The sequence below is a fragment of the Balaenoptera borealis genome (genome assembly GCF_965194805.1).
Source record: "Balaenoptera borealis genome assembly, chromosome: 14".
Lineage (NCBI taxonomy): Eukaryota > Metazoa > Chordata > Mammalia > Artiodactyla > Balaenopteridae > Balaenoptera > Balaenoptera borealis.
In genome coordinates, this window is record NC_138875.1 from 20,984,164 (window position 1) to 21,000,082 (window position 15,919).

The 15,919-nt window shown below is 38.0% G+C and overlaps 1 protein-coding gene across 1 annotated transcript in view; it reads right to left on the minus strand.

The window, feature by feature from the left end:
* Positions 1-15,919, minus strand: part of DCC (DCC netrin 1 receptor) — a 1,166,696-nt gene that overhangs the window by 470,810 nt on the left and 679,967 nt on the right. The window contains exon 7 of the mRNA XM_082353405.1: positions 13,591-13,711. Coding sequence (XP_082209531.1) covers positions 13,591-13,711 — 121 coding nt within the window. The remainder of the gene's footprint in view (positions 1-13,590; positions 13,712-15,919) is intronic.

Sequence of the window (15,919 nt, forward strand, 5' to 3'; positions counted from 1 at the left end):
GGCACTGAAAAATAACAGAAAATATGGAAAACTCACTTCTCTATTTGATTTTTCTTGCTTTATAATGATGCATGTTTTATTTTGAGGACGGGTTATTTTTCATTTCAACTGAATTTTCTTATGTTCCACAATATGTCTAACTCAGATATCAACTAAATAGGTATATATATATTTTGTCAATATTGTCAGGGAAAGTTAAAGTCATCTACAGATCCTTGGTGGTTATTTGTCAACACAAAATAACAAAGACAGCTATGCACAGCATGCACTAGTCATTTAGGCTTATTAACTAACTATTGTTTTTTTAATGGAACGACACTATTGGTTAAAGACCCATGAGTAGACTATCTGAAAAAAAAAATGTTTTAAACCTATTTTTTAACCTGGAGCTTCTTACTTAAAGCTGGGAACAAAATAAAACAATAAGTGAAAGAACTTTTCAAAACAATAGAAGCCTTGTCATTCTGTGTGACAAGTGGTACTAAAAATAGGGTTAGAACAACAACAAACAAAAATACACCAAGCACTAGCTGTATTAGAATTTAAGGAGTATAAATATAAAGAACTGAACTTTCTTTGAATGGCATCTACTATCTCTAATTTGTATTTGTTATGTGAGTCTTCATACATTTTCGGGGTGCTTAATAAATGTTGAACAATTAAAACACCATGACAAGTCACTCTGTCTTTTTTTTTTTTTTTTGTCTTCCTCTGTCTGATTTATTTCACTAAGGATAATACCCTCCAGGTCCATTTGAGACTTCTTTTGTACATCCAGGATATGGTCTAACTGGGTAAATGTTGTGTGCACTTGAGAAGAATGAGTATTCATTCTGCTCTTGTTCAGTGGAGTGTTCTAGAAATGTCAATTAGGTCAATCTGGTTGATGGAGTTGTTTAAATTTTCTATATCCTTACTGATTTTATGTCAACTTGTTTGATTAGTTATTGACAAAGGAGTGTTGAACTCTCCAATTATAATTGTAGATTATTTCTTCTTGCAGTTCTGTCAGTTTTGTTCCATGTATTTTGAAGACCTATTATTAGTTGCATTCACATTGAGGATTATGTTCTCTTGATTAATTAACCTTTATCATTATGAAATTAACTTTTTATCTCTGGTAATATTCCTTGCCATGAAATCTATTTTGCCTGACATTAGTATAGAAACTCCAGGTCAAATTTTTTTCTTATCTATTTATTTGTAGTGTTACCATGATACCTCTTGTTTCATCTTTTTATTTCTAACATATTTGTGTTTTCATATGTGAAATGGACTTCTTGTAGGCAGCATATAGTTGGGTCTTTCTATCCAACCAGACAATCTCTATCTTTTAACTAGAGTGTTTAGACTATTTACATTTAATGGGATTGTTGATCCTTATGGATTCTTTCTCCATGCACTGTTCCCCCACCCCAACAAGTCACTCTGTCTTAACTGTATTTGATAAGTAAGATTAGTTGCATCAAGTGTATTTTTGGTTAAAGTATGGATTCCTGAATAGCAGAGATTATGTGATGTTTACCTTTAAGACCCTTAAGACAATATTATAACTGACCCACACTTAGTAATGACCTCTAGCACAGTGGGAATCTGGACAGAAATCATTTGGGTGGCAGAATGTTAGAAATTTTAATTAATTCCAAGCTTTTCTCCTCTATCAATAATTCCCAAACCAGTCTGACTAGATTCAAATAAATCTGAAATATCACCCATTCACCTGACCAAGATCCATGTGGTGGACAGAATATGGGTGGACAGTCACATCATGGCAGAGTGGATGAGAAAGTTAAGTGCAAAACTCAGAGGGTTGACTGGCTGTGTGGACTTGAGAAGTTTTACCTTCCCTGAGCCACAGTTTCCTCACCCACAAAGTAAGGGGAAAACAATTCTATCTCCTCCATAGGACTCTTGAGAGTAATCAATTAATATGAGATTGTAAAGCCCAAACTCAGCGTGCTACCCACTAACAAAGATTTAACAGTGTTTTCAAATCCAGCTCTACCACTTTGTAGCTATTTTATATTGCATGGTCCTCTTTGGGGCACAACCTTCTAACATTCGAAATGAGAATAGCAATATATTCTAGACTGGATTACTGTAGAAGTGAAAGGAATGATGCAGATAAAATGCTTAGCCCACAGTACCCAACACAAGAAGTTTCTAGAATCTGTTATTCTCTCTGTGTTTTCCTTTGGGTCTGTATTTATATAAATCTTACTCTAAATAGGACTGATGATAGCTCTGTTGGCATGTTATTTTCCATAAGTTAAAATAGTGTTTATTTTCTTATGTTTCTAAGTTTCTCACGAGATTGAAAATACTAAAATACAAAAGTCTTATCTCCTAAGGTCTCCTAAATGTCCCAAGGGGCAGAGAATACTCCCAGTAGCTTCTTTGGGGCCTGAAGTTAAAGGCAAAATCACACTCACATTTCTAAAACGCTTGCAATACTTTAGTGTATATTGCTTGTTGTTTGATACTGTTTGCATCCATGTATTTTGATTTCTAAAATAAAAATAATAGTTTTGTTACAAATATAGAAATAGATTTAGATTTGTTTGTTTTAAAAGTTGGGACCCATATTGCGTGCAAAAATTATATTCTACTTCTTATATTTGTTTCCACTATTTATATACATATTATATATATTTATTCCACTATATACTTATATTTCACTATTTATATTTTATATTCCATTTATCACTGCATCATATCACATCTTGGGGGAAGGGCACAGGTGACTGCCACTCTTAAAGTCCTAAAGAATGGTAATTCCTATAACATTCTAAGTTAATTCCCCTATCTGGTCCCTCACAAAAATCAGATCAAACCTAGAAGATGACAGGGGACAACCACAAACTTAACTAAGTGGTGGTTCCCATTGCATCTGCTATACCAGATGCTATATCTTTGCATGAAATGCAAATGACCGCCAGTCACATTTAGCCATAGTGATGTGTTCTTCTCTATCCCTATAAGAAAGGATAACCAAAATATTTTCTCATTCACTAGGAATGAAAGATCATCATTCATTTCAGTCCCAGAGTTATGCTAACTCTCTCATGTCTGTCTTAATATAGTCCAAAGGGACCTGGACCATCCAGATATTTTGCAGCATAATCCACTTGTCCATTATCTTAATGACAGCATGTTCACCAGACAAGTTGAGCAAGAAATGGCAAATATATGGAAGGGTTTGGTAAAAAACATACATTCCAGTGGTGAGAGAAAAACCCTATGGAGATAAAGTGGCCTATAACGTCAGTAAAGATTTTAGAGGCACTGTGATTTGCGGCATGGCAAGACATGTCCTATAGGTAAGGACACATTATTATATCTGATACCTCCAAACACTAAGAAAGAATCACAATGCCTCTTAGGCATTTGGGTTGTGCAGGCAGCACATTCTGTTCTGACCTATTTACTCAGTAATGTGAAAGGGTGTTGTCTTTGAGTAGGGTTTCCAGAGTAAAAACCGACATTATAGCAGGTCCAGGCCATGATGCAAGTGGCTCTGCCACTTAGGCTATACAACCTAGTAGACTCCGTAGTATTAGAGGCATTGGTGGTAGAAAAATAGTTCTATGGAGAGATGACAGCAGACCCTGATAGAGGAATCACAACATAAACCCTTAGGGTTCTGTTGTAAAATCAGGCCATCTGCAGTAGAGAATTACACACCATTTATAAAATGGATTCTGACAAAATATTGGGCCCTATTGGAGTAAGAATCCAATCCAACTATTGGATAATCAACTGGCGAGAATTGTTCATCTTGAGCTGGGTTCCCTGAGATGCATTGAGTCAAAAGTTCAAGCAGCACCATCATCAGATGAAAGTGTTATATTTGGTATCAGGCACAAGCACGACCAGAGGGCATAATGGCAGGTGTCCCTGACCACCATATTTTCAATCACTGCTGTCCAAGGAACTTCCCCTTTGACTCACACTTATGACCAAGTGACTGAGGAGGAAAAAGACCAAGCTTTGTCAGCTTGGTATGTGGGTATGTGGTTGCACTCAGAATAGATGGCTGCCCCTCTTAGGGAGAGCCCTGAAAGAGAGCAGTCCGAGAGCTTTTCTCAATAGGCAGAATGTTTGGTATACCAGGTCATCTACCTTATATGAAGAGAGAAATGGCCCAGAGTAAGAATATATATATAGATTATGAGCAAAGTCAAATGGCTTGGCTGATTGACCAGGGGTCTGGAGGGATAGTGATTGAAAGATCAGGGACATGGAGATTTGGAAAAGATTTGGATGGGCCTCTGGGAGTGAATATCAAGTATTATAAAGATCTTTGAATCACATCTAAACCCCAAGCTTTGTGCAATGTAGTCAATGAAGTATTGTAGTCAATGGAGTTTATCCCAGGCATGATTATTGCTAATTGAAAACATCTAAACACCAGATTGTATCCTCCATGAAAGAGACACAATCAATTAGATGGAACAATCTGGCCAGCTGATATCAGCCAGGCTCCAGTGGTGACATAAAAGGTGCATAAATGAAGAGGCTATTGTGGCAGGGATTGGACCTGTGCATTGCCCAACAACATGGGCTCAAACCCAACAAAGCTGCTGCTCCTCACCAGCAGCTACTGGAGCTGCCATACATCCAATCTACTAGTAAAGAGACAGATGCAGAGCACCCAATAAAACAATGTTCCTTGAGGAGACCGACTAACTTTTTGGTAGCAAGTTGTTTATACTGAACTCCTTCTACTCTGGAAAGGGCAGAAATTCATCTTGATTGGACTATACACATATTCCGCCTTTCTTATTCTCAAGGCTTCAGCCTGCAGTACTGAGAGCTCCCAAAGTTTCTGAGCCACAGACATGGGATCATGCATAATATTACAGAAGATCAAATAACACACTTAACAGCAAAAGGGGTGTGGACATGAATACACAACCATGGGATCCCCTCATCCTATCACATACCAACCTCTGAGAAGCTGCTAACTTGATACAGCCTAAGTACAGTCTTTTGGAGGAGCAATGGGTTAAGACTGAAGACGATATCCTAAAAAAATGAAGAGCCTTCCTCTAGAGTAAGGTACATACTCAAAATGAATGATCAGTATATGGTGCCATGTCCCCAAAGGTAGAGTAAATGGATAAAAGAGTTTGAAGTAGGTGCGATCCTGCTTACCATCACTCCCAGTGACCCATTTGGGAATCTGTGTTTCTCATCCCTGAAACTCTAGGACTTAGAAGTCCTAGTTCCCAGAGGAGGAATACTTTTATCATTAACCTTTGAGCTATCACTGCTTCCTGGTCATTTCAGGCTTCTTGTGCCAAAATACCAGCAGGCAAGGAGAGAATAATTATCCAGATCATCAGGGGGAAGCAGGAAACAGGGATGACTGTGGTTAGCACCCAGGTGATCTACTGGAGTGTCTCTTGGTACTCTCTTCCCCAATTTTGATGGTAAATAGACTACTACAAGTTCTATGACTTGCAAAGGAATAGGAGTTTGAGTCATTCCATCTGCTAAGCCATACAGATGAGCAGAGATGTTGGCTGAGGGTGAGAGGAAGAAAGTGATGAGCATGAATTGCAGCCCTGAGACCAGCTGTAGTTGTACTGGTGAGGGTTGTAGTTCATCCCATTAACCTTCCTTTTCCCCCAGGGAATAAGACCAACCCGTATCCTGGAATAGTTATTTCTAGAATGTGTTACATGGAGCAAATAGGTTTGAGTGGCACAGGGGGAGACTGTAGTGAACAGGGTGGTGTATCGGCTGGATCTCCCTTTCATGGACTGTGGCACTTATTTCTACAGCTGGAGAAAGTGATGGTGGCTGATGGCTCCCTACAGAATCGATCTCCAGTAACTGCCTTCAGCTAAAGAGAACCACCTCACTCAAGGTCATACCCATCTCTGGGGGTAGAGTACCCTGAGTAGCTAACCCAGCTTCAAAGCTTCCTGTGGAATCATCTGAGGCCTATGTTGTTGACTACACTGTAATTCATTCCTTCAAACTGTGTATATGAGCACTATTTCATTGTGGTCCTATCAATGTTGATTATTATCACTTTGATAATCAGTTAAAAATTACATCTATATAATTTTAGCTATTAAATTATATATACTTCCTACTAATGAGTACATTGATATTTTAAAATTCTCTTATACTAATATATCAGAAGGAATATCTGTATGTGTGTGTCCAGGCACATCTATTATCAAACGATGATTTATAAATAAAAGGCAGAAATACAAGAACAAGATCCTTTGGGTTCAGTGTAAAAATCAGGATTCTTCTTTTCTACTTCCTCACAATGGGGTTTTTAAAAAGCTATGGGATAACAATCTTTGGTGTGTTTACCACCAAAGTCTGATGTGATCAATATTTATGAATCTATCAAGTCTTTCACATTGTTTGGATTTATAGTTATCACTGGTCTCAGGATACTTCATATTACTGTAGAATTCATTTCTAATTTCAAAGTCTGCCATACAGCCATATCCTCTTGATTAGCACTGAGCTAGCTTCCTACTTGAAGCACGTGCTGAATGAAGGACAAGGTGAGTGACAAGTCTTTATTTGCTGGGAAACCTCTGCCAACATAAAACTGGAATGAGCAAGTCATTAAAGGGATACTGTAAATCCTACTACAAACCTCTCCACTGCAGGCATTCTGAAATAAACCTTTTCCCTTCACCTTGTCCACTGGGCTAAAAACCTAAATTTCAAATTGCCACTGTCCCTGAAATATTTGTTTATTAATTCTTTTCTTGGATAATGGAAAAATATGCTAGAAGATAGCTATCATTGTATCCATCCCAAGAAATGCCTCCTGTTTTTCTTGAGACTAAATAAACCAATGGAAGACTTTATAATAGCTAACATTTGTGTAGCAATTTACAGCCTACAAATCCCTCTGACATACATTTATTGCACTAAATCTTTGAGACAATTATCTATTGTATTTTAAAGCTGAGGAAATGGAGACCTGGAAAGGTTAGGCAATATTGTCTAAGATTCTGTTCATTATATTCTATATTCCAATATAGTTTAAATCTCTATAGATAAACTAGAGAAGGATGTGGAGATGAAATGTGTCCACATCTCATAGACTAGGTGAATATCACATGGCAAAAGATCAAATGCGAAACTTCTGCTATCATTGAACCCCTCATGGAAAGTGCTAGTTTGAGCGTCAACATTTCTCTAAGGGGAAGGAGACTTTGAGGTAGAAAATGAAAGAGCAGACATTACCTTCCTCTTATTTTTATCTTTACCTTAGCTAGGGAAATAATTTTTCAGTACACTGAACAAATTCACAGCCACATACATATACGGACGTTAATAACCTCCTTGAAAAAAATCAGTTCTGTATCTTAATAGCTACAGTTAATTACTAAGGCTTATAAGGGAAAATGTTTGTGGAAAGCTTATGAGCTATAATCACTATAATCATCACTGGAAATAAGTTTCAAAAATATTAAGTTGCACCTTCATTCATGTAGACTCAATGATGGAACTCTAAAGAGAATGTTTGTAGTTTTAATGAGCATCTCAGTTTGTGTGAGGGAAACTGTCTAATGACTCATTTTCTAGTTTGGGTCCACCAATATATTAGTCCAATACATGGAATTGGCTCTTCTAAATTATTTACAGAACTCCAGAAATAATTTGATCCCACACAAAATAATACTGAGCATTTAAATCATAGTAACCCTTCTCATAATAAGGACAAAAATTCAACTTAATTGACCACAAATGACTAATATCAGATTAAAAAGTACATCACTTGAGAGTTAGTAACAATCTCTCTTACACAGTTGCTTATGTGCTATTACACTGAAAAATTAAATTCTAACAGATCTTGAAGTGTTACAACTAATTGTACAAGTTTTCATTGTTTCACACAATCTCACTGAAGTTTCTATATAAGAGTCCACACTTAGTAAGAAACACTTTAACTAGTTGCAGTTAATATACAACTGTATGAGTATGCACCCACATATTCCTCTTGCCCATTTGGATTTCAAGGTATTCTTCTCATATTGATAGGGAACAAGTCAGAAAAACAGATCCAAAGTGAAACCGAGCAGGACCCTGTGGGGTTCCTGGGCACAAAAGCCTTTCCACGTCCCCCGTTTCTTGTTTGTAGGGAACAGACTCCAGCCTGCATGACCTTCCCTGAGATCCAAAGGGCAGATTCAAACAGTTGCTAATCAGGGAAGGGAGGGGATGCAGAGACAAGGGAGGAACAGTCAAGAGACAATAGTGCAGCCTTGGGGCAGGGTCCTGGTGCTGCCTCAAGGGATACACATAACAATGTCTTTAAGCCCTTTATAGAACTAAAACCCAACTAATGGAAGATATCAGCATTCTTCATATGAGAGAAGACCACCCGAGGAGGCCAGATTAAAGGAACCAGAGAAGCTCATCAAAAGATTACCTGACACCAGATTAAAGGAGGGCAGGCCCTGCACACACCCTAATCTTATCAGCAACTCACCAAATCCTCCCGGGTGGGGACACATAGTTTTTGAGGGCAGGAGCCTGCTGTGTCCCCCTTTGCCTGGCAAAACAATAAAGCTATTCTTTCCTACTTCACCCAAAACTCTGTCTCTGAGATTTGATTCAGCACTGGTACACAGAGGCCAAGTTTTTGGCATCAAAAGAACTTTTGATTTTATGCCTCGATGTTTATGATTGGACCTAATACTTCTGCTAATATATGCTCTACCACCTTAATACAATGTTTAAAATTCTACAGCATTTGTAATCAGTAACCTTTCCCAGGGGAGAACAAGGAATTGATAGTAGCTCACTATTTTGCTAAATGCTTAACCAATATATTCCCCTCCTACAGTGGGAAACTCTATTTTGCTATCAATATTGGAGGAAAAACACAAAAGCAGCATTAAAAAAATATTCACTGTTAACATGAGACACATATCTCATACATATTTCTTCAATAGAAGGCATGATTTGGTACCTCGCCCAAGCAGATCTACATTTAGGAAATATTTAGAATAGCATTTATTCATTTGTGAACACATAACAATTTTGTGCATAGTAGAATATGAAGAATACATTATTTCTTCCCATGGCAACTTTATTCTATCTTCACCCATTTCTGCCATTAAATTTAAAATATTCAAGACTACATATGCCCTGATTACAGCTGCATTCCCAGTTTCCTGGCCCTCTTCTTCTCTGCCCAGCAGTTAGGTATTTCCAATTACCTTCACTGAAGACCATGGCCTGGAAACATAATGCTACCTAGCAACTAGAACCAGAATCACTAACTCAGAGATAACTGATATCTTATATCTATCTTATCTTTGTTCCTGCCTTGCTCTCTACGCTCCCACGCTGCCCCACCAGCACCAGAAAGTATGCTCACTTTTCCTTCTAGCTACCCGACAGTCTTAATTTAATTACTACTTACCCACACTCCAGTTCACTGGATGAGACTCAAGGGTAACTAACTCATCAGCATCTGCTATGTCAACCAGATCCTAAGGTACTGGTTACCTGTTTGCAAATCTGTCTACTGAAACATCCTATTCTTATGATGCCTAACACATTGATTCTTGGCACATTTTGGCTGGGCTGTTCACTGAATAGTAGAGTTGGAGGGCTACAGTCAATCTTCTTTTGGAAAGAGGACTTCTTAACCAATGTCCCTCGCCAAATAATAAATAAAACTAAAACAAATAACAAGAAAACATTTCCTTAGCTCTTAGAAGAGATGAATAGGCAATACAAGTGATACATATCAGATAAAATATCTTAACTCGCATTCACCACCACTTACATAATATGGCTAAGTATTTTTGATGCATATGCAAAGTCTTCTTAAGTGTGCAGACCATTGTCTGTGGGTGCACGAGTGTGGGTGTGCATTCATGTTTGTGTTAGGTATACAGAGAGATAGTCGGCAGTCTGGAACTGTGTGTGTGGTGTTGGAGTATCAGATAGAAACCATTACTGATAGCACTTCCTCTAGTATAATGATTTTTTTAAGTGCCATTGATCTTCTTGATCTTTATCTAGAGGAAATCATGTATATATTTCACATGTTACAGTGCACACATTTCAGTATTTTCCCAAAATTTATTTTCTGGAAAGAAAAACAAGTCATTAACTCAATTTAATTTTGTAGATGATGTTTCTTTCCTAAGTCACTAATTGCTAAAGAGGGAATAACTAACTATATAGAAAAGACTAGGTTGAAACTTCATTAGGCTTATGTAAATATCCACCAACAATGGGCACTGGCTCTAACAGGCCATTGTGTGCACTTCAGTTAGAAGCAGATTGTTATGGTTGTCAAGAGAAACTCTTAGCCGCAAGCATGTGGACAGACCAAAGCTGAACAGCTGGTCAGTGCAGACTCACGATGTGCCTCAAAATATATGGTGACCGTTTATTGTTGGGACCTAAACAGAGAGGGCTTTGTTCTTCCCGCCGAGGTCAGCCTCATTGCTGAGTTTATATTTATAGCTGGCCTCTCCACCATCTGTGCACACGGCCTACACTGCACCTCTGTGGAGTTGGAGAGGCATTATTTGAAGACCTGATTAAATAGCCGGGAAAAAGCAATCCATCATTTACAAGGAGGGGACGTAAGACAGTCACAATGGTGTTCTGTCACGCCTTCAGATTTTGGTCTTCATTCTAATCCAATGCCAGATACAATAAACACTGACCAAGAATGTAGAATCCACTGACAACATTTTACCATCTAGATGGGAGAAGAATGAATTATCAAGATTCTCCAAGGTTTGCCCTAGCCAGGAGGTAAATGACATTTATGCCGAGGGGCGCCTTGCTCTTTTGTGGTCACAGAGACCCAAATGAATCAGGGCCTGAGTGGAAGGCAAGACACTATTAATAAAGAGCTACCTGTTGAATTCAGAGCTGCCTGGTGTAAGTGAAGTTGAATGCCTATAATTGGTTTATTGAACGAGCTGAACTATTGGAATATCAAGAGGAAACAGTTTTATTTTCTCCTGTCATCCACTTTCAAACACACTCTATCGGATATATTTCCTACCCCAGATAACAACTTGGGTCAATCCTCAGGTCCCAAGGGCACCTTAATATGTTAAAAGCCTTATTTTCAGATATTAAAAACAATAATGACAACAACAAGAGCAACACACACACACACACACACACACACACACACACACACACAAACCAGTGTGATCTAAATCAAGACATTAACTTAATGTTCAATTTAAAGTTTCTCCCCTCCTCCCAGAGTAGGCCTGAGACCAAAAATGGGGAAGAGGCAATGGGACTGTCTGTCACCTGTTTTTTTTTATTCTCTTGGGTCTGTTGTTTTCCCCCTCTGCTTAGGGTTTCTCCAGGGTAGAAAGAGAGGATGGATTTGGAGTAAAGAGACAAAGGCTGTTTTTCTTAACCTGTGTTCTTAAGAGTCCACAGTCATGGAAGGCATCCATTTGCCTCTTTTTGGGGAGCAGCTCTGTGCTATTCAGAGGCCCCTCCAACCTCGGAAGCCCCACCCTGGACCCCTTCCTGCAGCAGGCACGGCAGGATCTGGCTAGTCTTCTGCACCAGCTCCCAGCTCAGCTCCGTCCCAGCCAGTGTCCCTCTAGTGTCTTTTGGTTGCTGTAGCCTTGGCAGCCAGGACCTCGTGGGCAAGGTCTTTCAAGATGTCTTCCACCCTGCTTTCTTCAAGTGCAACTCACACCCTCATTCTTCCCAAAGGTGGAAATAGAGCTTCTCCCCACAGTTGCCTTCCCCTTTCTCCTCCTGCAGTTGTGGGCAGCTCCAGAGAGCTTTTAGTCAGGATAAGTTGCCCATTTTCCATTTTTGCAAGAAACTCCCAGTAAAACACACACACACACACACACCCCACAAACACTCTGTTCAAGGGGTTTTCTTGGTATCTCCACAACTTGACTTGTGGGGGAAAGAAAACACCATGACGATGTCTGTCTAATCCTATGAATTTCAACACTTCAAAGAAACCTCCATCCCTAATGGCAGTTAAAGGGGACGATCACTGGGCCTGTTTGGTCACTGCCAACAAGTCCGAGGAGAATGCACCTCATACTTCTCTTTAGAAATATGGGACTACTTATCTTGCATTTTCCTCAGCTTTATGGACTTACATGAAAATCAACGTTAACTAGAATTCTCTTATTTTGTGACTTGTGTAGCAGCCAGTATTAGTGTAAATGTTGCCATATTGTCATTGCTAATGAGATAGCACAGAGTTTTTAAACCATGGCTCACATTAGAGACCTTGGTTTTAGAGGTTCCTTTTCTCCTCCTTATTCATTACTGTTTCAGCCGAAGAGAATGTATTTAGTAACACAAATGAAGTTACACTCACATGTAAGGCACATTAAATGGAGGGAAAATAAACAGTCCATCAGAGAAACTGGTGATCTTGAACAAGAGTTAACTGTACCTTTAAATTCCTAAATAGTTCCTTTCATTCCTTTACTCATCTGGGACTGCGGTTCTATGGTTGCTTTTTTGTTTTAATCAAGAAAAACAGAGAAAGTCATCATTGTGAGCATTATTATGAGAGTCTGAGCATCTTCGGATAATTGGTTAGAGATGCACAGAATATAAGGCCTCAACAGGCACACTGTAAATGATAGAAGCCAAAGAAAGACTATGTCTCATATATTTCTATAGCTATATAGAAGTTTCTGTTTTCTATTAAAATTACTGCAGGGAAAGATTAAGACAAGGTTGAATCAAGAGGAAGGAAACTGGCCTAAAAAAGTTGAAATTAACATAATCAATAGGTGGTATGAAAACTTTTCATGAGGAGGTATTAATATTTTAAGGTATTTTGATCTATATAAACAATTGTTCAGTCCCTGCTTTAAAAAAGAAAAAAAGAATAAAAAGAGAGAAGGGATGTTTTTGACCTTCTTTAGTGTAACCACATTTCAGAGTAGCTGACCAGTTGGTTTTTTTGTGTGTTTGTTTTTGTCTGTTTGCTTGCTTTCTGGAAATCATATTGTTATGGGGATATTACATGATATGTCTATTATAGATTTATGCTAGTTTTGAATACACCACCATATTAAACCTCTAAAAGATTACAGAACAAAATAAAATAAAAACTTAATAAATTATAGAAAAAAAGACAACTTATCAAAATCTGTTTTAAAAAAAGAGAAAAATGTTTTTACTTTCAAGTGACTACTTCTGCTAGTTTTCTACCAACTTCCATTGATTTGATTTAAGACTATAAATAAGCATGTATGTATACATGTATATGCTTATCTATTTTATATATATTACATATATATATATGTTCCATATATAGAGTTTATATTTATATGAAACACCAAGAAGAAAGGTAGGCTGCAAAAGAGGGGAGATGGTAGTAATTTAGGGGTTGTCATCTTGACTGTATCTCACTGGATGGGGATATATATCGATAGTCATAGATATAATTTGCTAGCACAAATATACCATCAATACACACATGTATACCTGATTAACTAAATAACTCAGTAATTTCAAATTGACTTTGAGAATAGGGAAAACAGTACAGATTTCACAGATGAACCACGCAGAACTGCAACTACAGGAACGAGAGCAAAGTTCACTTCATCTTACCAGGCTTAGGGACAATGAGCTGTGCACTGGTCTGGGCGTTTCCAGCCTCATTTTCACCCACACACTGATAAAAGCCTTCATCCGACTTCACCACCCCAAGGATTCGTAGGTTGCTTCCTCCCTAGGGAGAAGAGAAAGCAGGTAAAGCATTTGAAAAAGCAAAACACTCCAAGTGACAAAACGATCACAAAACAAATTTTAATCAAACTTCCCAAAAGAATCCAGAAGGGAGGGCAAGAGGGTCCTCAGCCTTACAGATATGTCCTGTGTCACCTGGGAAATGTCACAGATTCCCAAGACTCTGCTGAATCCATGTGCGGCAATTTAACCTAGTTCTGCCATGAAAAGTATACTCCCAAGAATGCACATCAGCCTCCAATAAATGAGCAGTAAACAGAAAACTCTTTTATTAGGTATGGACGAAAGAGAGGTTAGTATCAGAAGAAATCTCATTCTTTTCCTTATACTGAAGGAAATAGTTTCAGTGGCTGCTGGAGGGGGAAAAAAAAAAAAGCAAAAGTAAACAAAAATTACTTATCTTTGCAGCTTCTAAACGACAAGAAATCTAGGTTGGATATTTTCTGGACATTTGCCGAGAAAAAAAAAGTCTGAAAATCCTTTTAAAATGGCGTGCTCTTTCAGGGATTTGCAGGAGGGTATGGTAGATCTTTTATACCCATGTCATTCTTGTTATATGGCCGAAATGTTTCACCTTCAGTAATCCATAAATTAAACACAGCAATGTTAACTCCTGTTTTATGTAAATTGGGCCACCATAGTTTTCAAGGATGGATGATAAAATGATCTGAAATAGCATTTAATTACACTAACTCAGTTTATCTTCGATAGTGTAAGAATTAGTTCAGTAAGTGAGACGAGTTAAATCACTTCCCCTGAAGTCATTAAGAGATAAATATTACCTCGTGGGGAATTCTTAATTGTTTTTAGTGTCTTGTAGTCAATTCTCAGCTGATGTAAAATTCTTAAGATAAAGTTGACTAACTTCCAATTAACAATTCTCATATAAGTTACTATTTGTGCTAAATGTTACATGTGTGACAGATCTGGAGCTATTGGGGAAATATTTTTAAGCACAATTTAATGCGAAAAGGGCTCATACCATACTTTTTTTTTTCTTTTTTTACCTTAAGAAAAGGAACATTTTAAGTAGGTTGGCTATAATAAGTCATGCTGGGGGAAAGATTATTCAAACTGTAGAAAAAAATAAAATGTTTCATTTTATCCTGTGTCCTTAAGGGCACTCAACAATTTCCTCTATATGCAAGTAGCATATATTTTAGGCATATACAACATATTTCCAGTTGCCCCATGGCAGATCATTTTTAATTCAGTGATAGGGGAAACAGCATTGCATGTAAAGGAACTAATGGATTGATGTGGCATTCAAAAGTTAATTTTTTTTCCTTTCTTACTCTATTCCCAACCAATTAAATGCAACTAAAAATGAAAAATGGTAAGTGGTGATAAACATAATAAAGATATTCTTTACGGATGTATTCCTTAAGAGCCCTTATAATGTGATAAAATGCATGAATCAAGAGATGATGGAAGTTTCTGAAAGGCGACTGATCATGCAAGAGGGACCACCAGCAAGAGGCACTGTAAAGCCAAGGAGAGAGCTTGTGCCTGAATTCTATAGGGCACTTACACTATAATTGCCGTCTCCTGGGAGACCTGGCTTGGAGGACCACTTTTCTTTGACAGGGTCATGTCTGCATCTCAAACATAAGAGAAATGGATTGAAAGCTTCCTTCTTTAGCTGCAAAGTTCTTTGATATTTAAAAAGTGCTTTTCATATTTCTCAGATATTCATTTGAATTCAGAACCTCTGATGCTGACCTACACCAAAAGGAGAGTTTTCACAGAGTATTTTTAAATGAGCAAAGCATTCTGCTGGTAGCAGCAAAAACAATAATAATAATGATAGGTATGGATCACTCACTGTGTACCAGGACAACAACTCAGTGAATATACCACCATTATCCCTATTATCTCTCTCCAGGGCAGGGACAGAGAGGTACACTAAACCTTATAGGAACTATAAGAACCATTGTTCTTGGCTTCAATTCTTTCCAAAGTTCAGAATTGCAAAGGATGTGAACTCTGGGTCTTCAAATCCTCTCCACCACTGCCACCACCATTGTCACTATCACCATCATCACTGCCCTTTTCTACTGCTCATGTAGGATCAGCTGGTCCTATCTGGAAGAGTAGCAAAGGAGCAAAAAGTGACCATCTTAATTATCGAAGTAAGACTACCATATTCATAAGTAGCGCATCTTACTTGAAACTTTATTATAATGGGCAA